Raw genomic sequence first — 26,638 nt, 5'->3', positions numbered from 1 at the left:
CTCAGACATGAAGACTTTAGGGAGCTGGTCCTAGGACTCCTCCCCATACTTCAGACATCACCAAGGCCCAAGGGTACAAAAGTATTGTTTAATAGTCTTTGCCTGCCGGCACTCCGTGAGCTTGAGACACCTCTCTGGTTGGTTCCCCCCACTGGGGCTAGGCTTGGGCCCTACCCTGCCCCCCACCCACCTGGCCTCCTCCAGTTGCCCCTGGGTCCTGGGGCAGGTGTGTCAGAAGCCGCTGTGTTTCCTGCATTCATCCATCCTTGGGTCTGGCCTCCCGTCTCTGATGTCCTCATTCAGCCTCCCGCGGGCCAGAGGTAACTGGCGTGGACCTTGCTCTCTGTGCCAAGATGGCTCTCCAGATGCGGCATACCATCCCTCCCCTGGGGGCACCAGGCTCAATGAGGCTCAGGCAGAAGAAGGCCCTGGGCTCTCTCTCTGGTACCCACTGTCTGCCTGATGCCCCCTCTGTCCCCAGGGGACCTTAGGGTCCCTATAGTTTTCAGAGAGGAACCCAGGCAGGCCCGTAACTAGGGGGATGGTGTCACGATCTGGCCAGCATGAGGCCATAGGTGTGGGTTATCCCTCAAGGGCCCAGGACATACCTGATGCGTGTGTAGATGAGGTCATCTCTAGTGGCACAGGTCAGTAAGGCATGGAGGGTGAAGCTGTGGTTCAGTAGCTAGTTGTGGACAAAGACACATACACAAAAACAGGGAGGGGTAAAATCAGAGAAAGATGGGTCCAGAGACCCAGGAACTAGCTCTGTTCTACTACCAACATGCTAGGACAGATCACACTCCTTGCTGGGCCTCAGTTTTCTCATCTGTCCAATGGGAGGCATATACAAAGTGCTAATTCAGTATTGAGATTCTCTGCATCAGAGGGAGAAAGTGAGAAGAGCTGAAAGATGGGCATAGTTGGAGTCGTTGGTTGGGGGGGGTCAGGGACTGCCAATACTCGCCCCCTCACCGTCCGGATGGTGCCTGAATCCACATTCAGTTCCTGTAGCCACCGCACCAGGCCATGGTCCACTGTGAGAGCAGCTGTCGGGGAGAAAGCTGGTGAAGCCAAGGATGCCTCTGCCAAGAAGCTGCCTCACACCCACCATTCGAGCTCTCCAGACTGCTCCCCCTCACCTGCGGGCTCCCCACTGACGCGCTGTAGAGTTAGCTGCACCAGGGCCTGGCACTCCCGTTCCTTCTCAGCCAGGACATCTCGTAGCCTGTTAGAAGGCAGAAGGCAATAGAATGGAGGGGGTGTAGGTAGGGGTGAAGCTCCTGCAGAGGCTATGGGCGAGTCCCAGAAGCTGTACCTATCGGTCTCTGCTCGCAAGAGGCCCAGCTGCACCATCGAAGGTGGGGTTCCCTGCTCGGGTTCCCCTGGGAGCGGGCTCCGCTGGACTGGGGTCTCCTGCTGCTTCTCCTGGGACTCCTCTTCTTTACTGGACTCCTCCGACTTCGGTGGGACTGCCTCCTTCTCCGCCTCTGCCAATCCGAGCGGGGTGAACTCAGGCAGGGCGAGAATGCCCATTTAGGACCCCAGACATCGGCAGAGGACGCGGGGCTCTGGGCACGGGCTAGGCAGTGTCAGCCTGGGAGATATCCATTTGGTTACGCCATCCCCCTGCTTGGCGCCGGGTCAAGCCAGGGCCTCGCTGACCACGCCCCTACCTGCCCTATTTGTGTTCGCCACGCCCCCAAGGATCACATCCTCGCCCCGCAGGCAGGCAGGCAGGCAGGCTCCAGTCCCCCACCCACCTGGGGCCAGAACAGCCAGGGCTGCCAGCACAGCGCGGCTGAGCAGCGAGTCCAGCACGAACATCCAGTGTGGGCGGATCTGGCGCCTGTGGAGGATCTGCTTCACCTGGAGCAGGAGGAAGGGTGCGGCTGAGACTGCAGAGCTTCAAACAGAGATGGGGCTTGAGTTGGAAAGGCCTAGAAAGTCTTCTATCGGAGGCAAGTGGGGTGGGCGGACTTGGGATCAAAGGAGGGGCTGGGAAGCCAGGACTGGGCCGATGTCCCTTTCCCGATGGTTCTATCGGGGAAGACATGGAATCTTGCAACATCAAGTCCTTGTACATTCCCAAGCATGGGGAGCTCACTACCTCTTATTGGGCAGCCCTAACTGAGAAAGCTCCCTCACCGCATCTGGGAAGGCGAAGAGCGGTCCTTGCAGAATCTCGGGCCCGAGGCCCTGGGCCCGAAGCTGCCCTTGCAGCTCCTGCAGCTCCTGGGCCAGCTGCCGGCGGTTGGGAGTGTGGATGTGCGCCCTGAGGCAGTGCAGTAGCTGTTCCACATGATTCCTCCCCAGATGGGAACCCTGAGGAGGAAGAGAAGGTCATCAGCGAGTATTCCCGCCTGAGCCGGGGGAGATGCTGGTGGGAGGGTGCAGGGCGCGGTGGGGTGGGCAGCGGAGGGACGGGGGAGGCCTTCAGCAGGAGTGCTGTCGGTGCTCGACCAGCAGGGGGGGCCGGGGCGAGCCGCCCACCTGTTCCTGCTCCAGGTGCAGACTCTCTACCAGGGCCTGTAGCTCCTGCTCCAGTACTGTAGCCAACATGGCCCGGCGCTTGCTCTCTTGGTGCAGGAGGCTCAGCCCCGAGCTCTCCTCAGGGGACGCGGGCTCCTCGGCCCCAGGCTCCTCCGGCACCCTGGGTGCAGTGAAGAGCGGCTGTTGGAGGGTGGGCAGCAACACCATCCCGCCACCTCCACCCCAGAGTTTGAATCCTGGCTTTTACCTTTATGCCCACCTCACAGGGACAAAAGAGATGAACTCAGCATTGAGAGGGCACAATAAATATAAGTAAGAGCATGTGGGAGGAGGGCACCAAATGCCATCCTTACAAGTGGCCAAAGTGCCCAAGTCCCCAAGGAGGGCTTTTTCTGGAGGGAGCGCATCAGGACAAAACCAGATGAAGCAAACCCGCCCCAGGACCCTGGGTTCTTACCGGAGCTGGCTGGTGTCCCCATAACTGAGCCAGCGCTTGGGGGGACTGGGAGGGTGCTGAGAGGGTGCCTGAGGCCGCGGGAATGTCTGGGACTGGGAGGTCAAGGCAGCTAAAGGAGTGGGGCTGGCGGAAGGGGCGTCTGAGGGAGGGACAAGGCTATCATCCGGGGCCCCGAGCCCTCTCACCGCCACAGCTCCTCTGCCCTCACCCCAGCGTGCTCACTCCCTCCACCCGCTTGGTACCTGAGGGCCTTAGAGCGTACTGGGGGGAGCCGGGGTTGCGGCTCCTCTTCCCAGGTTGCAGGAAGGGGTCCTCCAGCAGCGCTTGAGCACTGGCTCGGAGGCGTGGGTCCGGCTCAAAAGTTCGGAGGAGGAAGGCTTGAGCCTCGGCTGACAGAGAACTGGGCATTGGTGGGTGCACCTTGTACATGCCCACCTGGGAAGAGGGCAGGGAGGGGACACAAGGGACAGGTTTAGAGGTGTTCAGGGCCCAGTCTGTCCCCACCCCACCTCATAAGCCAGGCCGTGAGGGATCTCACCTGAAACATGGCAGCCTGCGGGCTCCCCAGCTCGTGGAAGGGTGGGCGACCTGTGGCCATCTCGATTACAGTGCAGCCCAATGACCAGATGTCCGCCGCCTTCCCATACCCTCGTGGGCCCTGGTCAATGATTTCTGGGGCCATATACTGTAGGGTCCCTAGGACAGGAGCAGTAGCAATAATGTGCATCTAGGCTTCGTCGCTGTGGGGGTGGCAGGGGGCTCTGTCATCCTCTGGCCACCTGCATTCACCCTGAACTTTAGTATCCAGAACAGTTCCTATCACCTCCCCTGGTCATCAGACACCTATCCTGAGCCTCCTCGCTCATCTCAGGCTCTGTCACGTTCGTGGGCTCCATCACCCACAGTAGGTGCCATGATCTAACCTGGACTGCATCATCCGCTTTGACCTTTGGCCGCATCAACACTTCTGGGCTCCGTTTCAGGGACTAAACTCAATGTCATCAGCTATGCAAGCTCCAGTTCTAGATTCTATCAGCTAACCTCTGGCTCAATCACCTGCCCCGGGTTCCATCCCCCATTAGGACTCTAACTCCATGCCCAGGAGAAACAGCATTCCCTGGAAGGTCCCAAGAGTTCTCTGCCCCACATCAGCAACCCCATTCACCACCCCACCCCCTGTTACCTGTGAAGGTCTCAGTGCAGGGTGTGATGCCTGCTAGTCGCTTGGAGGTACCGAAGTCGGAAATCTTGAGCAGCCCGCTGAAGGTGTTGATCAGTACATTGTCCCCCTGAGTAGAGTGGACAGTGTGCTCAGCAGACATCAGGCTGGGCTCCTGGTGCCAGAACTGGACTCTATCCCGAGACCCTGACTCCTGGGACTCCCAGCCTTACCATGCCTCTGTCAACCTCCTCCCCCTGCCATCCCACTTATCCCCCTCTGGAAGTTAGCTTCAGATCTGAACTTCTTGCCTTCTCTAGGGAACCTTCTTGATGAATTCCCCAGTCCTTTGCAAAGGGTCTGTCCACTTAGTCTAAAATGTCAGCCTCTGTCTGGGGCCATATCTCTGCCTCCCCACTCCCCACCAGGGTGAGCCAGCTACACGCTGACCTTGATATCTCGATGCACGATGCGGTTGTCGTGCAGGTAGCTGAGTCCCTGCAGGATCTGGCGGATGTAGAAACTGATGGTGCTCTCGTTGTCCTGCAGGGGTCCCCACACTGACCGCAGCAAGGAGGACAGGCTGCCTGGGAAGATGAGTCCAAGGTCATAATTGGCACCCACTTACTCCAGCGCACAGCTCTGCTCAAAGGCCAGGCCATGGCCCAGACTCCATCACCCAACTGCACTGCCTCAGCTAATTCTGGGCTACACTACCCACACACGCTAGGGTTCATTTTCCCGGAGGGCTCTCCACCTCTGCTTGGCTCCAGCCCCATGCCCCACAACTCCAGTTCCGTTCCCGTCCCACGCAGGGCAGGAACCTCCAGGCACTTCCTCCATGAAGATCTTGAGGTAGCCGCCCTGACTGACTGAGCCCAGATAGCGCACGATGTTCTTGTGGCGCAGGCGTTTGTGCAGAGCGATCTCTTCATGCAGTGGCTGAGAGAACCTGGGGGCAGGTAGGGAGTAAAGAACAGGCCAGCTTGGGGCAGAGATGCTTACCCAACTCCAGCGCCAGCAAGGCAGGCCCCCAGGATCTGCCCCGCCCACCAGCATCCCCGCCCCTGACCTTCCGCAACTTAATCACCCAGCCCACATGCCCTCCAGACCACAGCCCGCCCTCCGGGTCCCTGCAGTTCTGCGCACAGGCCTGGGCCCACTGGGCTCGTACTCTCGCTTCTGTGAGCCAGCGCACTCGGCTCGACCACTTGGGCATCCGCGTCACCCCCGCCTGCAGTCCCGCCCACAGGACCCTCTCAACTCGCGGTCCCGCCCATTTGACCCGCCCACCTGGTCCCCCAGCCCCCCACCCCGAGCCCTGAGCCCAGCCCGCGTGGCCTCAGGTCCCAAACCTGCTGTCCCGCTCCGGGATCTCCTTGATGGCGATGCGCACCCGCGTGCGCCGATCGCGGCCGGCGTACACCACCCCGTAGGTGCCCTTGCCCAGCACCAGCCGCTCTCCCGACTCCGTGTACTCATAATCAAACTGGGGGGCGGGTGAGATGCGGGGTTCAGCTGGGCCCTCAGCCCTTCCCCCTCCTCAAGCTCCCAGCAACCCCTTCCTCACCTCCAATACCTCCCCTCCGCCCTCCGCCTCCTCTGCGGCCGCCGTGGAGTCCGGATTCTTCACCAAGGCCTGGATCAGCCCGCAGAACCTGAGGACGGAGATCAGACTGATGGGAGGGGCACCTTGGGCGGAAACTGTCCCCTTTGCCGAAGAGCACCCAGGGAACATGTCCCTTCCTTTCCCTCAATACCCCGGGCACCCTTGCCCTCAGAGCACCCCGACGCCGAAGGGCTGCGCGCACCACTGACAGTGCCCTCCGCTGGGGAAGCACAGCTGGACGTCCTGAGCCGGGGGAAGCGCGTAGAGGAAGCAGCAGCGCCCGTCTCGCTTCGACACGCTGGAAGGGATGAAGAACCCCAGTGAGCCGAGCCGGGCAGCCCAGCAGCGCCGCCCCCGCCCCCGTCCGACCTCCCCCAGGTCTCCCCTCTCACCTGACACCGCTGATGGAGGCCACCGGGAAGGTCCAGCTGGAGGGAACGTCCTGTGAGAAGAAAAAGGTCCGAGAGGGATGTGGGGACCGGGAGAGGGGTCTGGGGATGGGGGAAAGGCTGGAGAGAAGGGGTGCATAGATGTGAATGGGGGTGACTCACCGGCGATACCACCTGCTTACCGGGCTCCAGCAGGCTCACTGTCACTGCGCTCACCGGGTTGGTACCCTGAGCCTCCAGCCTGGCCGGTAGCAGCACCTTATTCATCTCCAGGACCAGCACCTGCAGATGACAGGGGAGAGGGGTTGGTCAAAAGGGACCTGCCCCTCTCCCAGGTCCCACACCCCACGGGCCTCACCAAGCACTGCTCCCCTTGGGGAGAAGTCATCTTGAGTGGCTGGCAGGACTGTAGCAAAAAGTGGAGCCAGAAGTGGGCGTGGTGTGGGGTTTCTCCAGGAGGCTCTAGTGTGGGTCTGAAGTGCTGGTACAGCAGGAAGGTTTCCATCACAGACACCAGGTACCTGCAGACACAACCTTGCCCTCAGCTCAGCCCAGGCACCAGCTAGCACTGCCAGGGGAGTAGACTGGCTTGGATGCAGCCAGAATGTGGCCATTGGGTGCCATGGGCACTGGTCTGAAAGAGGTTCGGACTAGAAGCCAGTGGATATAGGTGCAGAAGCTGATAGACCAGGCCAGCCCAGGACCACCACAGAAGGGGCCACCTACCATATGGGGGCATTGAGCTTGTACAGCTGCTCTGCAGCCAGTGCCACCTGGGTGAGGTCATTGACAAGGATCTGAGCTCCCAGGTAGAAGCCAACATCCCAGTAATACTGCATCTTCTCCACACAGCCTTTTCGGGCCAGCAGGCAGCCCAGCTTCATGCCTGGGAGGGAGGGGCATGGGTTGTATTGAATGTGATTACAACTTTGGGCAAAGCCCAGGTGTAGGCCACAAAATTCATGTGGGCAGGAACATAGAAATGGCTAAAAACTTAGGTGTGGCCAGATCTCAGGTGGGAGTAGGAGCTCAGGCACAGGTAAGGGTTTGGGAACAAGTGTACGTGGAATTCAGTGTGTAAGGAACACAGGTGTGAGCTTAGGAACAGTTGTGGGCTCAAGGGCTCACGAGGGCCCAGGACTGGGGTGGGTTCAGGCAGAACAGGTCCAAAAGGGGATGTGGTCGGCCTCAGCTCCAGCCCAGTGTCTTCTCTCCCTGCCCTCTCCCCAGGCCCCTCTGAGCTCCTGTGGGTAGGGGATAGGGGTGCAGGATTGGGGTTCACCTATGAGCCGGAGCTCCTTGGAGTCCTCAAAGCGCTGCCCAGCAGCAATGAGAAGCACAGCTGCATTGATGCCCGAGTGGAGGCTGGGCTCCACATCAAAAGCCTTGCGATACCTGGGGTAAGGGTGGGGGGACACGGGGCTGGACTGATGCCCACAGCCTCATTCCTCATCCCTCTAGCTCAGCCCACTGTCCACTCGTTTGGGCCCCTTACCAGTGATAGGCCTGCTCCCGGTGCCCAGCATCCTGGAAGCCAGAGCTGAAGAACATGTCCTTATAGATACGGCCACACATGCAATATAGGTCAGGTGCCACTGAGCCCTCAAACTGTACCAGTGGCAGCAGCACAGCCAGTGCCTTCTCCCGGTCCCCAGGCCTGTTCCTCCTAGAGGAAGGGGAAGAAGGCTGGGAACCCACTTGATGGCCCTGCCTCCACTCTCTGTCTAGGAACCCCCAGGCCCTAAACAGCAGGGACCCTTCCAAGGGCCTGACAATCATGAACCCAGAATAGCAGTGACTCTGGTCAGCTCTGATCTTTCTAGAGGTAGCGATCCCAGATGGAAGTGATTTCTAGCTGCAGTGACTCTGAGAAGCAGTGACCTTGGATAGCTGTGACCACTCCAAGGGCAGCGCCACCACCCCACCCCACTCTGGGCAGCAAGAACAGAACAATAGGGACCATTTGACGTCAGTGTGACCTTGGTCAGCAAATTCCCTGAACAGCAGTGATTGCAGACAGCAATGACTTTGCACAGCAGAGACCCGTGTCCCCACATGCTACGACCTGAGCCTTGCTCTGCTACCCACCGGTTGAGGGCAAATGTGTAGTGGAAGCAGACACTGTGCTGCTCGGCCGCGTCACAGGTGGGCAAGGCCTGCAGTGTCTCCACCAGCTCAATGATGGCTGAGTAGTCCTGCAGGAGGGAATAGCGTGCCCGGGCCTGTTGGCCTCTGGTGGGTCCCATCGGCCCACAGACCCTGAGGTAAACCTTGAGCTGGGGTCCCCTCCCACCCCGACACCCCATCTTCCCACCCACCATCCTCTGCACACCTCCTTCAGGCCCAGCAGGTAGTGTAGACACCACACCTTACACGGAGAACCCACTGTGTGCCCCAGCCTCCCAGCTGCCCTGGGAGACAAGATCGTCCCCTATTACAGACGAGGAAACCGAGGCTCAGAGACGTCAGATAATTTGTTCAAAGCCACCAGTGAGCAAGTGAGTCCAGGAGCTGGACTCGGGCTTGTCCGACACTGAATGCCGCTGCCCCCACTGCCCGCCTCTCTGAGCACCACACACCTGCACATCACGGTAGGAGAGCAGCAGGTTGATGATGATGTCAGGGCTGAGCAGCTCTACGCTGTCCAGTCTCCGCTGCAGGCGAGCCAGCTCCTGCCGCAGCTGCTGCCCGCTGAACCGCTCCCGCGCCTGCCGGATGTCCCGCCGAATGGTCTCCCGGAAATAGCCACTAACGTCCACGGCAGGGGAGGGGGGGAGAGAGAATGGCCGGGCTCGCCCCTCAGCCCCAGCCCCCTGTACCCTCACCAGCCTCCTCCTGGTGCACCTGCTGAGGGCCCCCATTACCAGGAGTCCGTGGGCGTGGTCTCCAGCAGGCGGGCAAGCCGGCCCACCAGGGGTGTGAGCAGCACCTCGGTGCCCACCCCAGCCTGTACCAGGCCATCAGCCAGGCCCCTCAGGAGGCCCACATCTCCACATAGCACCCGACCAGTGGCTGTCACCACATAGGGGATCAGCGTGTAGCTGCCAACGCAATCCTGGTGGGAGGGAGGTGGGAATCAGTGGAGGTCAGTACCAGGTTAGAGAGGGGCAGTGAGGGGGTCAGAGGTCAGCACCAGTGGGGACTAAAATAGCAGGGAAGGGGCACACTTCATGAAGGGAGACCACAGGGAACAAAGGGTCACATGGATGTCAGGGGGCACTAGGGAGGTCAGAGAGGAATGAGGAGGCCAGGAAAGATAGTGGAGGTCAGAGGTCATAATGGAGGTCAAAGGGCACATTGGAGTAGGGGTGGTTTCTGCTCACCGAGTTCTTCTGGAAAATGTCCTCCTGCAGGGGACAGACATTCAGATACTGGTGTTCTGAGTAGGGCCACCCCAGCTTTGTGCCGGCCCCCACCAGCCCGCTGGCCACCTACCCGCAGGGCCTGCAGGTCAGGGAGGTCGGCCTGGGAGCAGAGGAGCACGTTGTTGGTCATGCTGAAGCTCTCCCGCACGCCCAGGTGGTAGAACAGGGAGGGCTGCGCCAGGGAGCTGCTCACCTCCAGCACCACCACATCTGCGGGCACACGGGTGGGGGCCCTGAGCCCTGAAGCCCAGCTTGTGGGGAAGTAGCCTGGGGATCCATCCTGGCTCAGTCTGCCTTCCCATTGTGACTCCAGCAGGGTCCAGTTTTGCTCTGGGCCTCAGTTTCCCCCTTTTAGGGTCCCTCTGGCTCATACAGAAATTATATCTATAGTATTGCAAGGAAAGGAGTGGAGCTCCCCGGGCTATGACTCACATGCCACTGTTCAGAGCCTGCGGACACTGGGCACAGAGAAGGAGGGCTGTGCACCAGTCTGGAGCCTGTTCCAGGCCATCTGAGAGGCAGGAGTTGTGCAAAGATAAAAGTCCCCTTCCCTGGGTTCTCAACCCAGTCTCTTGAAAGGGGCTGGCACAAGCAGTGTGCTGTGTGTATACACATGTGTATACACACATGCCCTGTGCATGTACAAACACTGTGCCTCTGTGTGTGTGTGTGCGTGTGTGTGTGCAGCTTGCTGTGTCTGTATCTCTGTGTGTGATACTGTGTGCGACAGTTTACGTGAATCAAGATATGTACGATTTGTGAGTCTGTGACTCTGTGTGTCTCTGTCCTCAAGGTCGAGTCAGCTTTCATTTTTAGGCTGAGGTTTTATGGACATCCTGCAAGTACGGTTCCTGGACTCTTGGATGAACAAATAAGTATCGGGGGCGGGGCGTCCGGGATGGCGAGAGGGCGGGGTGACCCGCGCGGGAATAGCCGCCCCCGGACGACCCTGCTCCGCCTCCAGCCCCCCCCACCCAGGCTCGGCGCATTCTCTCGGAACTACTGGGGTCTCATAACCCAAGCTCCCTCGCCTAGAATCCAGTGCAGTTGGGCAGTTGGTCCCCTTCACTTCTCTTTCTGCCTCTCCAGCCGGATCCTCGGAAGTAGTATGCTAGGACCCCTGAATTCCAGGCCCACATTTTACGGCTCCTTTCCCTAGTCCAAGTTCCACCTCCCAGGATTCTCCGTCATGAGATCCGTGCGAGATCATCCCGAGGCTGAGTTCTCCAATCCCACTCCTGAGATACCACACCCTGCCCCGCTCCCAGCCTCTCCCTAGGCACGGTGACGACTCCAGAGTGCTTAAGCTCCAAACCTGAACCACGAGCCAGGCCTGGATCCGCTAAATCCCTGCCCGAGTCCGGCCGTGCTCCAGATCCCCTAAACTCCACTTTTATCACGGCCCCGCCTCGAGCGCCTAGACTTTAGCTCACTTTATGCCCGCATAGCCCCCTACACCCCACACCTCGGGATCTCCCGGGAGTCGCCAAGCCACGCCCCTTCGGCTCCTCCCCAGACCCTAAGCCCCGCCCCAGCGCCCCGCCCCGCCCCCAGGAGCGCTCACCCGCGTTGTAGAAGGAATCGAGCGCTGAGGTGTCTCCCAGCGCCAGGGTCCCAAAAGGCAGGCTGCGCAGCTGAGGTCGTGGCCGCGGTCCGGGGAGCTGCGCGCAGGCCTCACGCAGGCAGCGCAGAGGCAGCGGCTCCGCCTCGGCTCCAGTCTCGGGTTCCGCCAAGGGCTGCGGCTCCCGGGTCAACACGTAGACCACGCTAAGCGGCCGGCTTCTCGCGCAGCCCCGGCCCGGGGACGCCGCGAGCGGCCGGCCCCGGCTCAGCGCCTCGGCCAGCGGGTCCTGCCAGCAGCTGCCGGCGCGCTCCGCGGCTCCGGACCTCAGGCACTGCCCCGCCATGCGGGGGCGCTCGGGCGTCGGGCGCCGGGCTTTGGGCACCCGGGGCGGGACAGGAGCCAGAGACAACAGATACCGGGATCTCGGGATCGGGAATCAGGTCAGGATCGGGAATCTCCTACGGGATCTGAAGATCTGGAGATCTGGATATCCGGAGTCCGGCCGGAGGTCCCGTTTGGGAATCTGGTGTCCAGGGCGAAATCTGGCCTCTGACTTGTAAGGTCCTGAGGATCTGAAATCGGGGATTGGGGTCCAGGGAATCTTGGGCATCCGGTGATCCGCGACTCAGAGTCACGTGGGGGAGTCCCGAGAATCGGTCAGGCAGTGCTCACCACCCGGATTCCGCAGGAGAGCGCCGGCAGTCGCTCTCTCCTGCCCTCACATGTATACAGGCCGGGCCCAGCCCTTTCCTGGACGACAAGGGAAAGCTCCACCCTCGGCCCTGGGGCAGCACCGCTCCCTAGCGCCCTGGGACAGCACCGCTCCCTAGCGCCCTAGGACTCGGCCTCTTCCCTCCCTCCTCTCCTGCCTCTGAGACAGGCCGCTTCCGGAACAGCCTGTGTCCTTGTGCACGCCAACCACTGTGGACTGCTCACAGCAGGCACTCGTAAGATGTGTGCCCAGGGGACTTCTCTGGTGGTCCAGTGGCTGAGACGCCGCACTCCCAATGTAGGGGGCCCAGGTTTGATCCCTGGTCGGGGAACGAGATCCCACATGCCACAACTAAGAGTTCGCATGACACAACTAAAAGATCCCACATGCCGCAAAGAAGAGTTAAATAAATAAATATATATATATAAATATATAAAAATAGATAAGTAAATAAATATATATATAAATAAATAAATACACACACACACACACACGTATGTGTGTGTGTGTGTGTGTGTGCCCAGGCCAGGGCTAAGGAAGGCAGAGAAAGGAATTGCAGATTGCAGGCCATGCCCCCTGCGTGGTCTGTTGAAAGAAAGGATCTCCAGAGACATTAGTGTGTGTAGAACACAGCCGAGTGCCACGAAGAGTGCCTGTCCTCCGGGTCCCTGCTGTGCAGGCTGGGAGGGACTAGAGACTGGGGGAAGCCTGGTCCTCAGCCTGCCAGGAGCATGGGACTTGGCATCTGAGCCCGGTCCTTTGCACTTTTGCCAGGGGGCTGCTTTTCCCGTAACCCAATCTGCCGTGGAGCCCTTCTGATCTATGACCTCCACCTAGAACATGACCATGGAACCTGAGAAGAATCCCCATGCAAACGTTTCTCTACTACCTGGAGAATGCCAGAAACCCCAGCCCTTGGGCTACAACAGCTTCCCAGCTCCAATTCCCAAGAATCCCTAACCTTCTAGTGTGAATTAGTGAGGCAGCAGCCTGGTATAAACTTCAGTGAACTCTGAAATCAGGAACTGGGGACTTAGAGAGGTTGAGTAACTTGTTCAAGATAACTCATCTACATGACAGAGCAGGATGCAAGCCCAGCACTATCTGTCAGGCTCAGAGATCAGACTCTTAACTATTGCTCTAACACTGTCTAGAATGTGACACTGGCAAATTAACTAACTGCTCAGTAAATGCCAGCTCAGTACTGCTGTTTCACTGCCTTGTTGCCCCATGGAAGAAAAATGTACCTGCCTTGGTTTGACTAAGTTCAAACTAATCCCTAATGGGACAGGCAAGAAGTAGCAAAGAATGAGAACTTGACTTACAACAGAGCCTGGAAAAGAGACAACTTAGAAGGGACAAGGAGGGGGCAACAGAGAGGGTGAGATAGCTGTGCAATTCCCACCACAAAACCATCCACTTGTAGGACCCAGGGGGCCCAAGAGTATTCTCAGTGGATGCCTGAATCCTTCCAAGTCCACCACTCAATGCTCCTCTGGCCTTGGCTTGCACACCTCTTGGGATGGAAGCCTCACTACCTTTTGAGGCCGATTCGTCCGTCTTCCTGACTGGAGGGAATATCTTCCTTGAATGGAACTGAAACCTGTGCCCTGCTCTGCCCTTGTGAGTTTTTCCCAATAACTGGAAGAGGTCTGCAAGCCAGGAAAGGGTTAAAGTGATTTTTTTTTTTAACGTGGACAGAGGAGCAAAGATGGTTAGCAATGGGGAGGGGTAGCCGAGGGTCCAGAAACTGTACGGGAGAGATGAGATAACCCTGCTTGTTGCCAGGATGCCCTAGCAAAGCATTATGTGAACCCTGTGGTAAGGGTGGCCCACGCCACAGTCTGAGGCACAGTCAATGTCATAGTTACGGGCAGAGGCTTCGGACATCCAGTGGCGCCCGTTGAGATTGGACTGATAGCAGGATCTGAAACACCAGGCACCACGGACAGTCACCTCGCAGTTGCTCTCGTTTGTATCATGGTTGGTGTCATAGGTGGTAAAGGGCTTCCTGCCGTGGAAGCTCAGGGTGTCCCCTGGCAGGAAGGGGATGAGAGGCACCTAGGTGCCGGCACCATGCCTGGCACCCTTGGAGAGATGATCTCACAGGAGCCTCAGAGCAATGGTGAGGTGGATGTTTTCAGCCCCCATGAGAAAACAGCAGTGCCAAGGAGCCAGGGTGTTTGCCCAAGGCTACACAGGGGCACTGGGACTTGAGCTCAGGACTGTGGCTCCAAAGCCACTGGCTCCTCCCCCTACCTTTTCCCCTCCCAGAATCCTCAGCTTCCCTCTTGCTCCTTTGTCTCCTCCCAGCTCCCATCTGCAGCCTGAGCATCTGTGCCAGGGAGAGCTGGGAGGGATTTCTCAGATGCCTGGGCAGGAAAGGGGGCTCTCCTGAGGCACCTCCTCATAACCACTTCCCTCTTTCAGATTTCTCCTTAACAGTTGGTGTTTCTTTGAAAAAAGCCTTCTCTGGTTCCTCTTCCAAAGCATATAATGCTGGGGACTTCCCTGGTGGTCCAGTGGTTAAGACTCCACACTACCAATGCAGGGGGCCCAGGTTCGATTTCTGGTCAGGGAACTAGATCCCACATGCATGCCGCAACTAAAGATCCCGCACGCGGCAATGAAGATCCCACATGCCACAACTAAGAACTGGCAGAGCCTAAATAAATAAATGAATGAATAAGTATTTTTTTAAAAAAGGCAGATAATGCTAACACTCAACAGAGCCTCAGAGTCTCCCACACCCTCCCTCCCTGCCTCCTTACCCATTTTACAGGGGAGGAAACTGAGGCTCTGACCCAGAAGGGACTTGCCCAAGGTCACATAGTTAGTAAATGACAGAGCTGGACTTTTAAACTCAGGATTGTTTGCCTCCAGAGCCCAGCTTCTTCACTCCTACACCACCCTGTCTCACAACTGCCATTTTTCAGATGAGCAAACTGAGGCCCACAGAGGGGAAGGAGCTGTCCTGGGTCATTCATGGAGGCCGTGGCAGCCCTGGGAAAGAACCCAGCCTCCCTCACCTTCTTTGCCTACTCCAGGGCCCCACTGTAGGCTCGCTCACCTGCAGTGCCCTCTGAGAACCTGCCCAGCACTAGCTGGGTAGTGACCTGCCTCCCCAAAGAGGCCCCACAGTGAGCAAAGGTGCGGTTGCCTTTAAAGTCCTCCACCTCCACCCGCAGGTCCCAGGTACCTGGGGGACAGGGAGGCAGAGATGGAGGAATCCTCAGATCCCAGGTGGGAAGTCAGAATGCCAGGGAAATGCCCCTCCAGCTCCCTGGACCCTACTGAGAACCTACTCTGGAGAGTAAGCTGGGGCAAATTCTCATTATCTAGCCAGAATTCAGACTCCTGGCTCCCAAGATCTGCTTTGTAGGAGGACCAAGAGCAGACGAAATCCACGGAACCATCCTGTCACCGCTGGAATAGCTAGGGAGGCAGAGAAGCCTAGCACGGCAGCCATTACTCCAGGCTGAGCATGGGATGAGGAGAAGCAGGGGGCAGAGGCAGCTGAGAATGGATGCACTGTGGGGGGTAGGTGGACAGGCACCCCCTCTTTGGACTGGGGGCTTGTTGATAAAGTGTGAGTCCAAGTGAGCCTTGCCTGTGAATATGCTGATGAGCTCTACACACACTTATTACCTTTTACTGACTCTCAACTTCACACTGCAGCCTCGAAAGCCCTGGGGGAAATGAAATGAGAGAAACATCGTCCCTGTCCTCGGGAGACGGTCAGTCCAGTTGGGGGTCAGATTCAAAATAACCTGTTTTAATTTACTATCATAAGAACCAAGATATTAGAGCAGAGAAGTCACCTCCAGAGGCCCACCCAGCCTTACGCTGATGCTCCCTCCCAAGCCCACTTTCCTCTTCAAGCCAAGCAGACCCCAGGCCCTGCAGAGTTTCTCTCCTAAATATCTTTCCGTCTAAGAGCCTCTACTTCCATTGTTGCCACTGCCCACCCTCTTCTCCTGCCCCGACCCCTGCAGTTGTCCTAACCTGTGTCCCTACCTGCAGTCTGGTCCCCACTCAATGCACCTGCCAGAGTGTAGCCTGAGTCTTCTTTCTAAAACATGTCTGACCTGGTCCCTCCTCTGCTTAAAACTCTTCCACGGCTCCCCACTGCCCTCCACACTCCTCAGTGGGTCATTCAGTGCCCTCTGTGAACTGGTCTTTTCAGGGGCCCTCAGTCCATTCTTGACCCACAGCAGTAGACCTCAGCCAACCACTCCACCTGCTCTCAGCTGATTCATACAGTCCCCCCACACCCTCTTGTACTCTCCTGCCTCCTTACATTTGTCTTTCCCCCTACCTGGAATGCCCTTCTGCACCTCATCTATCTCGAGAACTTCTACACAGCCTTCAAGGCCCTTTCAAATGGCATCTCCTCTGTGAAGCCTTCTCAGACTTCATTCCGTAGTGAGTTACGCTTAAGGGATGCCTTGGCTCTGGTAGGCTCTGGCTCCCCCTAGGGGCCAAGGGGAAGAAGTGCCCACTGGGCCTGACTTCTGAGTCCCTTCTCTCCCGGACACTCGCTCACCAGCCAGCCCCCCGTTTGTGATGTCCACGTCACAAAAGACTGGGAAGCCTCGGCCCTCGGGTAGGCACAGATGGTACCAGCTGCTCAAGGTGGCACCCAGCTCAGCAGCTCCTGGCAGCTCCTGGGGCTTGGGGAAGGGGAGATGGACTGAGGGGGGCCCCCAAGTTATTCCCCACCCTCCACCCCCCTCACAGGCAATGGAACAGGCCAAGTGTGGGACCCAAGAGCCCTCTTGATTCCTTTGGACCCCTGAAGAGGGGTTCCAAGGTGCGCTGGGTGACACCTGGGGTCCACCAACACCCCAGCACCAACTGACTCCAAGTGCCTGGCTCCTGTGAAGGCAGCCTCACTCTCCTGGCCCCGGAGCAGGTTCGCTGAATCTCCTTCCCCAGGGAAAGATGAGTGTTGGCTCTTGAGGTCTGAGTACCTCCAAGGGAATGCCCATTAACTACCAGAGGGGAGGGTGCCCAGGCCCTTCTAATTCTCCCCACTCCTCCCAGCCTTCCACCCCCTCTGCAGGAGAGAAATCATAGCCAATTCCTGAACGGCAGCCAAGCAGAGGCAGGGACAGAGCAAAGAAAGACGAGGAGACCTCTGGCCGCACATACTCACCAGGCTCACCCTTGGGGCCCATCTTGCCTGGTGGTCCAAGTTGCCCTGAAATCCCAAGGCAGAGATGCATTACATCCCACCCCGTGTCAGGGGCCAAAAAGCAACGAGGGATTTGGAGCCAGAAATCAAATCCCAGCTGCAGCCTTTCCTGGCTCTGTGAATGTGGGCAAACTGCTTATCCTCTCTGAGCCTCACTTTCCCCCTAGCAAAATGGGGATGGTACCACCTACCTCACAGGATCAATCTTCGGATGCTGGGCATCCGACCTGGAGCCTGGCACGCAGTAGGTTCCTTGCCCTTTTGTCATGGGCTCTCAGCACAGGCTGTAACTGCTGCACCCCGTCCTCCCCAGCTTGCCCCAGGTCCCTGCCTGCTCCACGGCATCTCTCACCTTGAGGACCTGGCGCTCCCTTCTCCCCAGGACTTCCTGGGGCTCCAGGACAACTGGGCAGGAGGACAACTTTGCTGGCTTCCAGTTCCCTGGGTTCTGCAGGGAGACATGGGGCTGGGTGGGCACAGGATGGGCATGGGGGGAGTGGGCATTTGTCTCCCAGACCCCTCTGCACTTCTGTTTTCACCCCCCAGATTCTAGCTGTCAGGACTCTGGCCTCCGGAGCTGGCAAGGTTTTTCACCATTTGCATCTATTTGCATATGTTTTTGTGCAGAGTCCAGATTATCAAACTCCCACACTGCTCCTTGAGGCTAGTGAGCCTGGCTGGGAGAAGCATACCTAGGGAGGGAATGAGGGCAGATGGGTACGGGGGGCGCCCTAGGCCTCTACCTGGGCAGCTGGGGCATCCTGGCTTCTCAGGCGGGCTCCCCAAACAAGAGGAGCAAAAGGGAGAGTGGGGTCCAGAGTGGGCCCACCTTGCTGGAGCCCCTGAGGGAGGGTGCCAGTTTATAAGCGGCCAGGCTGGTGAGGACATGAAACAAGACTTCCTCCTGTTGTCCCTCCCCAGGGACATCCCACCCAGGCTGGAACCAGCAGAAGGTGGGGGCATTTCCTTCCTCAGCCCTGGAGAGAATGGGCAGAATCCCTGCCTGCTCCAACCAGGATGGTGTCCAACTTCTGCTCCTGGCCTCTAGGGCTCTGCAGCCATCTCTTCAGACTTTGGGATTCACATAGGGTTTTTCTACATTTGAACTTTAGCTAAGTCTTTGCCTTCCATCCGGAAGCCTCCTCCTCTTCTCCCCCTGTGAAGCTCCGCCCATCCATGAAGGTCCAGCCCTAATGCCATCTCCACTAGGAATCCTTTGATCCTTGTCACCGGTGTCAGGAATGACCGCTGCTACCGTCTGTTGGGCACCTACTGCACCCCACGAGTCATGCTGGGTGCGGTACGTTACCTCCCATCGTTACACAGCCCCCCTCATGGTCGTTATTACTGGCCCTGGGTTACAGGCTGGTACATAGCAGGTGCTCAGTTAATGCTGGTTAAATGAATGAATAAAAATGGAGAAACGGGCCCAGAGACAGGACATGATTTGTGTTCTCTCTGGCACTTATATGCCATAGATTTTGCCCAAGCCCATGTCCCAACCCCCTTAGCAAGGTGACTTCATGCCCACCCTCAGGTCCACTGAGAAGCCCCTGGCAGTGCCTAGAAAACAGCTGCTAATATAGGCCATCGAATGGGCAGACCGTGCAGGGCAGGCATGGAGGCTGGGAGGCCAGTGAAGAGGCAGCAGCCTTGGTCCAGATGTGAGTGGTGAGGTCTGAGCTGGAGAGGGACCTCCGGTGATAGGGGAGGGGAGGAGAGGAAAGGCTCATTCATTCATTCACTCATTCATTCCTTCATCAAACGGTCCCTGAGGGCCTCCTTTTTCCAGGCCCAGTGCTTGTGGGGGTGGGGAAGGCTGAGGTTCAAGAGGGTGTAGGGAACGTAGAGGCCAAGTTTGCCAGACAAGGTGGATCCATGAGATGGACGCTGAGACTCTGCAATTCCAATTCTAGGAATCTGTCCTCCCTACTCTCTCCCACAGGTGTGCCAAGATCTGCAGACAAGCCCCTTTACCATGATGCTGTTTATGATAAAGTGGAAATGACCCAGCTGCACATCGAGAGGATGCAGGCAAATAAATCATCACCACCTGTACAAGTCATAGGGCAAGTGTGATCTGTAACAAAAGGGGCAACACTGCAGAACAATATGTAAAGCACACTCCCACTTTGTATTTTAAAAACGCTAAATGTGTGCTGTGAATTCACAGAAGAAGGTCTGACACATCCTGTTAAGCATAGTTATTTCTGGGGAGTGGGACCAGGGGGAGAGGGATTCTCGCTTTTTATATAAACTTCTGTGTAGTCCTCTTGTTCCTTACAGGCACTTACTTTTTTTGGGGGGGGGGACACACGGCTTATGGGATCCTAGTTCCCCAAACAGGGATCAAGCCCGTGCCCTCTGCAGTGGAAGTGTGGAGCCCTAACCACTGGACCGCCAGGGAATTCCCGGCATTTACTAATTTTGAAAAAGAAAACATTCTGTAGAGAAATTTCCTTAACTGGGTGGAAAGCCAGAAAGATATAGGGGCATTTCCTCCCTTGGCCTGGGAGGAATGGGCATTATACCAGCCAGGATTAAGTGCTAGGTGCAGAAGCCAAGGGAGGGTGACCCAGGCAGGAGAAACTGCGTGTGCAGGGGCTTGAAGGAGAGAGAGCAAGGCAGGCTGGGTAACACAGATGTAAGGAGCTGGAGGGGAGGCTAAAAGGGAGGCTGATGTCTGAAAGGAGGGGGGTGTTGATGGAAGTGAGCATGGAGGGGAGGGACACGGAGGTGGACTGTGTTTGGCATTGTCCATGGTGGTGCGATGCCTAGGCAGGTGAGCCCTCTGTGAGGCCAAATAGTAGCTGGAACTCCCTGTGGAGCCCAGGGGCCCTAAAGCCCTTCCAGCTGCAGCTGGAGACCCTGCACGGAGACTAGGCCTGGGGCAAGAAGAGGTGCAGGTGGCTGACCACAGGCTGCCCAGCTGGTAGGGTGGATGGATGCCCTGGAATGAAGCAGACGGAGCACATGCGCCTGCTCTGAACCTTCCCCATATCCCACAGAGATGGAACCGCTGTTACCCAACTTTACAGACGAGGAAACTGAGGCCAAGAGCTGTTCAATTAACTTGTTCCCATTCACACAGAGCAGTCAGGCTCCACAGACTGAACTTTCACCCATGACTCTCTATTGCGTCTCAGCTTCCTAGGACAGTCATGGGACTAAATCAGATACTGTTGTTAGACTCTCAGCCACATGCCTGGTTTCCAGCAAGTACCCCATTGATAGGAGATGTTATTAGTCAGGGAAGACTTCTGGGCCCAGGGATGGGGGGTAAAGAGGGGGAGGTGGGCACGGGTGGAGCTTTCCAGAAGGGCCTGCTCAAGGAAGGCCAGAAGTACCCTGTGGAGGATCCCGGGGGCACCTCCACCTTGGCACCGGAGCAGAGACCCAACTTGAGAAGGCAAAAGAGCCTGGAGATGCCTCTGCAGAGGAGTTCTGAAGTTCTGCTCATCCTAGAGTCAGAAAAACCTGGATTCAAATCCCAGCCCTGCCCCATTCCACTCTGTGCGATCTTAAGCAGGTGTGCTTACCTTTCTGTGTCTCTGCACCCTTATCTATAAGGTGGTGGAGGAGGGGATTAAACACATGTAACAAATAAAAATATTTTTTGTTTTGGCTGTGCCATGCAGCTTGTGGGATCTTAGTTCCCCAACCAGGGATTGAACCCGGCCCCAGAAGTAAGAGCGCTGAGTCCTAACCACTGGACCGCCAGGGGAATTCCCGCAAACAAAAATATTTTAAAAGATGACAGTATCAGTTCAAGTCAGAATTTCCATTAAGGAGAGGACAGTGGCCATACCCCCACCCTATCCAATCCACACACAGCCCAAGACATGGGACATAAAACACAGTGCTGGAAAGAGCTCCTTTATTTGGGGGCAGTGTCCAGGCCAGGTTGATGGGAGGAGGCAGGCTCCAGATCTAGTACCAGGCAGGGGGCCCCACAGGGATGATGGATGAGACAGGAGGTGGTTGAAGGATGCTCTCATCTGCAGGTACCAGGCCCAGACAGGAGGGGATGTCAGGTACTGGGCACCGAGCCTGCTCGGTGCCCACAGGGGCCAGAATTTAGTGACCACAGTTTCTCCTACCCCTAGTGCCCACAAGCGGGTCAAGAGGGCAGCCTCTTCATCCTTTTTCCCCTGAGTGTGGAATCCAGGCCTGAAGGGGGTCAGATTCTGCAGAGGCCAGACAGAGAGGGCACTCAGGGCAGTGGCCCCACCCCAGCCAGGCCAAGGACACCCACCCTCAGAGAGCAGGCGGTGGTCAAAAGAGCAAACACTTTAATGGAGTCTGCAGCGATCCGCCCCACAGCACACATGGGGCCACAGCACACGGGGGCCTCAGAGCAGCTCCCCTTCTCAGAGGAAAACCAAACCGCACACAGGGCCCAGGCTCCTGCCCGTGGCCACAGAGCTGCAGGCCGAAGGCTGCCTGTGCTGTCACCTACTGGTTCTCCTCCCTGCTGGCAGCATGAGGGGACAAAGACAGGTGGGCTCAGTTGGGCTCGCAGACGCCGGGCCCAGGCTGAGTCCTGCCCCGGCCAACACCCAGCGGAGAGAACCCCACAGCTGGAGGAGGGAGAAGGGGTGTGGCTCACATGGGGGAGGTTGGGAGGGACTCATCGCCCCTAAGGCTGCCCCATGGGGAAGACAACGCATCCGCGCTAACAGGGACCTGAGGGGCAAGAGAGGGGGGCGGGTGGGCAGTGAGCTGGGACTCGGCGGGCCAGGTACTCACAGTGTCTGGTAGGTGCTGTCCTTGGCCTTGAGGAAGCGCAGGACAAAGAAGGCCACTGTCTGCAGGCTCAGTACCAGCACGACGCCACCAATGAAGCTGGCCCCGTCAAAGCCAGGGCCCTGGGCCTCGGGGACCGAAGGGCCCTCTGCAGGGAGGAGGTCACAGCAGGCCGCTGTGGGCCAGGAGCCCAGCCCCACCCCAATACCCGGCACAGGTCATCTGGAGGCCCCAGGCCTCACTATGGGAGCGTTGGGCGGCAGGCTCAGAAGTTCAACCCAGACCCCGTGGGCGGCTGGCAGGTGCCTGTGGGGAGGGCCGGTGCCTGGCTGGGGAGACAGGGCCTTGGCTCGGCCCTGGCTCTGCTGCTGAGCTGCTCGGTGGCTTGATGCCTCTTACACCCTCTCTGAGCCTCCTGACTGCAGGGACCAGATGGTGACTGAGCTCCCTGCCAGCCTCCCTCTTCCACAGGGGCCCAACAGGGTGAGGACGGACCCAGAACTTGGACATCCACACCTGCTTCAGCTCAGAGTCGCTCTCAGCCTTGGGTCTTGGGGTTTGAAGCCCAGATACAGATGCTGTGGTCTCCTTTCAGGACTCCTAAGTCCTGAGACCCTGGAGTCACCCAATGCCAGAGCCCTTGCTTAGGGAGGGAAGGAGCAGAGGAAGAAGTGGAGGCCCACACCCTACCAAGTAGACAAATGAAGACTTGATGACGTACGTCAGAGGGAGAAGCCAGGCTCTGAGTGCCAGGCCTGTCCAAAGTCACCCCACAGTTAGGGCATAGCCAGACTCACACAGCATCCCCTGACCCTTTCCCCTGCCCCCGCTTTGTGGCCCACGGTTGCCAGGACGTCTGGGTGGCTCCCAGCTGTGCCACGTTAGCCATCAACTCCCACCAGGGATTCAATTTCAGGCCCTGGGCCAGGTGCCCAGAGCAGGGCAGGGCAGGGATGGTGGTGGAAGATCATTCTGGGGCAGTGAAAGGGGCCCAGTTGGGAGCTGGGTCCACGTCCCAGAGGGAGTAGCTTGTGGAAGGGGGGGGTCTGAGAATATGAAGGGCAAAGGGTAGTCCCAGCTGCAGCTCAGGGAGCCCCAGAGAAGGGCACTGGGGAAAGAGGAGCAGAAGAGGGAAGAAATAAGCTGTACAACACTGATCTGGGGCTCAAGCCGGAGGGAGCTGAGCCATCAATAATTCAGCCCCTAAGATCACGTTTCTGGCTTTAATTAACCAAGAGCCTCTTCAGCCATCCTTGCCAAGCCTGCTGACCTCCAGGCCCTGAGGGGCAGTGGGAACCAAGGGGTGGGGTTCTTGCCTCTGTTCTGCCAGGAACCTGCTTGGTGACCCTCTCTGGGCCTGGACGTTGCAGTAGGTAGTCACTGAGGACACCTTGGCAACCTGAGCCATACACCCTCAGCACCAAGTAGGTCCAGAGGGGGTCATCCTGATTTCTCTGGTGTTGAGAGAAGGGATGGGAACCATCATTTCTCGATCACCTTCTATGCATCAGAAACTGAACTAGGTGCTATACATCTTCTCATAAAATCCTCACAGCAACTTTGTGAAGTATTATCCAACTCACTTTACAGATGTGGAAACAGGCTCAGAGGGAGAAATCACAGGGCTGAGGTCACAGATCTCGTCAGTGCCTGAGCCCAGCTCTGTCTTTCCCTGCACCTCTAGACCTCCCATTCCCCCAGGTAGTACCTACCTGTTGTGATGGTCTTCGGTTCATAAGTGGGATGGTGGTGCACAGCTGAAGAGACAGGGAATCCATAATAATCCAGATCCCCACCCCCAATTCCCATCAAGACCCCAACCCAGGCCCACCCAACACACTTTCAAGCCTTAGTTCACACAGTTCCTTCCACCAGATGTGCCCTCTTTCCACTCTACCTTTAAGTGTCATCTCTGATGCCACCTCCTCCAAGAAGCCCTCCCCCCATTCCCTTCTGAACTTCCAAAGTCCTCACTATGGTTTAAAATAGAAGAGCTAGCTCCCCCAGCCTCTCTACATGCTTGTCCTAGATCCTCTGGCTGCACCAATTTACAGAGGAGGAAACAGGCCAGAGAGGGGAAGGGACTTCTCAGTGAGCTAAAGGCAGAACTGAAACGGGACCCCGGTGTTCGTGGGCATAGTCTACTCTCTGGGAGAGGCCAATTCCATATTGGAGGCAGGCTCTGACTGGGGACACCTCAGCCCCTTCCCTCCAACTTGACTTAGGCCAGCAGGAGCCCCCTTACCTGGACATGACTCTGAGCGGTTGTAGACAGAGCAACCTTCCTTGACCACCTCAGCTTGGGCCACACAGTGTCCTGGTGGGAGAAGGTTCAGGGAAGAGGTTTAGGGGGTGGGGCCAAGGCCTTGGTGTTCATAACTGGGGGCACTAAACTTGGGGAGGGCCTGACTCCATACCTGGCTCCTCCGGCTGACACTGCTCCCACACGCAGCCAGTGAGGTTGTGTGCTCTGTTCCCCTCCACACAATGCTCACAGAGCTTCAGCTGTTTGCAGGCCCCTCGGACAGCTGGCCAGATGTTCATGCGGAGCAGGGCTCCCCGCCCAAAGCCTCGAGCTCCTTTACCTGGGAGTAGCATGGGTGCAGCACTTTGAACCCAAGCTACAGCCCCGCTTCCCCACTTCGGTGGATCTCACCCTCTGCACACATACACTCACCTGGATCCCCCAAGCCCCTCTGCCCATCTGCAGTTTCCACAAACACATGGTTACACACACCAACAACCTCCCTGACATTCACCCAGAGCACCCTCCCTTTGCATACATCGGGAGCTAACCCCCCATACACCTAGGGCCGCTTCACTTCCATACACCTGAAGCTCCCTCACACCTGGCGCCTACACGTACACACAGGAATCCACACACAGCTGGAGTCCCCTTCTACCCACCCCAGGAGCCCCGCACACATGTGGAAAACTCCCCTCCCGCCCCCCCAACCCCCGACTGCTCCTGGCAGGCGGCTGGGTGAAGGGTGAAGGGCACGCGTTACCAGCCACAACGAGCTGGGCACACAGGAGGAGGCAGCAGCAGCCGCCACAGAGCGCAGCCCGTAAGGCGCGGGGTCCCGGCGCGGCCATGGCGCGGAGGCGGAGCCTGGGGGTCGGGGTCTGCGGAGTGCTGGTGTGGCGCGTCCCTTCTGGACTCGGCTCCGCCGGGGTGTAGGGAGCGGGACCCGGGCAACCTGGGCGAGGCCAGGTGGGCGTGGCTCTGGCAGGGAGGGGGCCAGTGACGCCACCAGGTGGGGCGGGGTTTTGTGGTCTGAGGCGGGGTCAGGTAGGGCGTGGGTAGTGGGCGCGGCCTGGTGGGGGCGGGGGTTCGGGGTCTGGGGCGGGGCTCCTGCAAAAGGGGGCGGAGTCCAGGACCGGTAGCCGGACAGGTTGCTGGATTCCCCCACCCTCAGTTTCACGAAAACTGCTGCACTATTATCCCTACTTCACAGGTGAGGAAACTGAGGCTCAGAAAAAGTGAGTGACTAGTCGGAGGTCACAGAGTTAGTGGCAAAATCTGGATTTGAAGCAAAGTCACTTTCCTGACTTCCGGGCTTGCGTCAAGGGCGTCCTCCAGCCAGGCCCCAGGACCGCGAGGATCGGCCTCCAGGCTCTGGCAGCCCACCTCGCTTCACTCGTTGCACCCTCCTCTCTTCTGCCCCTCAACACACCGCGTCTACCTCTGACCCACCACATCCCCTCTGGCCAAGTCGGCGGTCTCATTGTTACTGGGACAAGTGGGCCTTTCCACAGCCTTCCTCTGCCTCTTCTGGTTCTTCTCTCTCTGCAGCCACTTCTCAGGTTCCTTAGAATACACCTCCTCTTCCTCTTCTCCCCATCCTCCATTCTCCCCTTTCCCCACCCCTCCCCTCTCCTTCTCCCCCTTCTCTACTCCTCCTTTTCCTCCTTCCCCCTCTTCATCTCCGGTGGCCCAGTTCAGTCCTGAGCTCTGTTTCTCCTCTCCTGGGGTCGTCTCATCCATTACTCTGCCATCAGTTCCCAACTGAAAGCCAACGAGTCCCATATCTCCATCTCCAGCCCAGTGCTCGCTCCCCAGCTGCCACACCTGTAACTAATAATACATAATTAACAACGATTAACGACTTACTACTAGCAGAATGTACATTCTACTAAGCAGTTTTACTTGCAGCTTCTCTTCTGATGTCCTCAACTACCCTCTAAGCACGGGTTTTGTTATCTCCAGTTTGCAGGCCTCTAGTAAAATCACTTGCTCAGGGCACACAGTTAGGAGGGGGGCCAGGATGTGGACCCAGGATCCAGTGAGGTCAGAGGCTACTCTCCCCTCTGCTATGCCTCCTGAGGGTCCATCTGCTTCCTGGGCACCTCTACCTGAGTGTGCCTCAGGCCCCTGAAACTGCCTGGTCTCCCTTCCCCACTCAGGGAGGCCCCTTCATTCCCCCCGGCACCTGATTGGAAACCATGGTCTCATCCTCACTCCCTCCCACTGTCTCAGCCCCCAGACTTTAGTCCTGCAGATTCTGCCTCTACGTCTCTCCTGTGTCCTGCTCCCTCATCATCCCTTTGCTGGCCTCACACTGCCTCTCAGCCTCCAGGACCCTCCCAGCTCGGCCCTCACAGTGCAGGGCTGTCCTGAAAACATGGATTCAACCATGAAACAATTTTCAGTTCAGCTTGGCCTTCACAGCCCTGTGATTCATGGCTCTAGAAGTCTTTAGAAGTCTTGTGCTCACCCCAACATCTTCTTACCCTCTGAGAAAATAGAACAGCCTTTCCCCCAACACACACCCTCTTTTGTACCTCCTTGCCTTTATCCTATAGCTGTTCTCTCTCCTGGAGGGTCCTCCTCCTCTCCTGACTACATGTGTCTGGCAGACTAATCCTTGAGGACAATGCAAAATGGGCACCGCCTGCAGGAAGCCCTCTGTGACTGTCGTGGAGCAAGGCTGAGCTGCTGTGGCA

The 26,638-nt window shown here is 57.9% G+C and overlaps 3 protein-coding genes and 1 non-coding gene across 14 annotated transcripts; 1 reads left to right on the top strand and 3 right to left on the bottom strand.

Annotated features, from left to right (window-relative positions):
* Positions 1-69: 69 nt before the first annotated feature.
* Positions 70-11,787, bottom strand: MAP3K6 (mitogen-activated protein kinase kinase kinase 6). 8 transcript variants are annotated; one of them, XM_073793549.1, is made up of 30 exons: positions 11,037-11,774; positions 9,666-9,682; positions 9,543-9,572; positions 9,431-9,454; positions 8,972-9,162; positions 8,687-8,855; positions 8,196-8,302; positions 7,603-7,773; positions 7,390-7,502; positions 6,834-6,993; positions 6,466-6,628; positions 6,270-6,389; positions 6,111-6,160; positions 5,921-6,016; positions 5,680-5,767; positions 5,465-5,598; positions 4,934-5,061; positions 4,560-4,696; positions 4,134-4,239; positions 3,489-3,646; positions 3,193-3,385; positions 2,951-3,089; positions 2,494-2,653; positions 2,149-2,325; positions 1,764-1,869; positions 1,319-1,490; positions 1,143-1,228; positions 976-1,049; positions 609-685; positions 70-386 (listed from the first exon to the last, which is right to left on the bottom strand). In XM_073793549.1, exons 1-30 carry the CDS (start codon positions 11,377-11,379, stop codon positions 296-298), a joined length of 3,780 nt encoding a protein of 1,259 aa, XP_073649650.1. In that variant the 5' UTR covers positions 11,380-11,774; the 3' UTR covers positions 70-295. The 8 variants fall into 8 exon arrangements, 7 of the variants coding, with proteins under 7 accessions (XP_073649650.1, XP_033695942.1, XP_073649656.1 ...); XM_033840051.2 differs by having other exon boundaries at positions 9,543-9,682; XM_073793555.1 differs by having other exon boundaries at positions 9,543-9,834; positions 11,037-11,144.
* Positions 11,788-13,424: 1,637 nt separating this feature from the next.
* Positions 13,425-17,705, bottom strand: FCN3 (ficolin 3). The gene is given in 9 exon segments (XM_004332478.4): positions 13,425-13,784; positions 14,819-14,947; positions 15,054-15,183; positions 15,710-15,719; positions 16,303-16,393; positions 16,396-16,421; positions 16,903-16,951; positions 17,298-17,509; positions 17,689-17,705. Coding segments are annotated over 9 exon segments (906 nt in total). The 3' UTR covers positions 13,425-13,542.
* On the top strand, positions 14,257-14,329 carry TRNAG-ACC (transfer RNA glycine (anticodon ACC)). The gene has a single exon. It is a non-coding gene; the product is annotated as a tRNA-Gly (tRNA).
* Positions 17,706-20,896: 3,191 nt separating the features above from the next.
* Positions 20,897-24,893, bottom strand: CD164L2 (CD164 molecule like 2). Of its 4 annotated transcripts, none has more exons than XM_033840034.2 (6): positions 24,700-24,891; positions 24,109-24,276; positions 23,937-24,008; positions 23,404-23,448; positions 21,695-21,839; positions 20,897-21,132 (listed from the first exon to the last, which is right to left on the bottom strand). In XM_033840034.2, the coding sequence occupies exons 1-6, from the start codon at positions 24,785-24,787 to the stop codon at positions 21,126-21,128; spliced, it is 525 nt and encodes a 174-aa protein (XP_033695925.1). In that variant the 5' UTR covers positions 24,788-24,891; the 3' UTR covers positions 20,897-21,125. The 4 variants fall into 4 exon arrangements, with proteins under 4 accessions (XP_033695925.1, XP_033695912.1, XP_033695919.1 ...); XM_033840021.2 differs by lacking the exon at positions 20,897-21,132 and adding an exon at positions 21,221-21,419 and having other exon boundaries at positions 24,700-24,893; XM_033840028.2 differs by lacking the exon at positions 20,897-21,132 and adding an exon at positions 21,221-21,416 and having other exon boundaries at positions 24,700-24,892.
* Between the last annotated feature and the right edge of the window lie 1,745 nt (positions 24,894-26,638).

This window comes from Tursiops truncatus, chromosome 1 (assembly GCF_011762595.2).
Source record: "Tursiops truncatus isolate mTurTru1 chromosome 1, mTurTru1.mat.Y, whole genome shotgun sequence".
NCBI classification, from domain to species: Eukaryota; Metazoa; Chordata; class Mammalia; order Artiodactyla; family Delphinidae; genus Tursiops; species Tursiops truncatus.
This window is presented reverse-complemented; position numbering and strand designations above follow the sequence as displayed.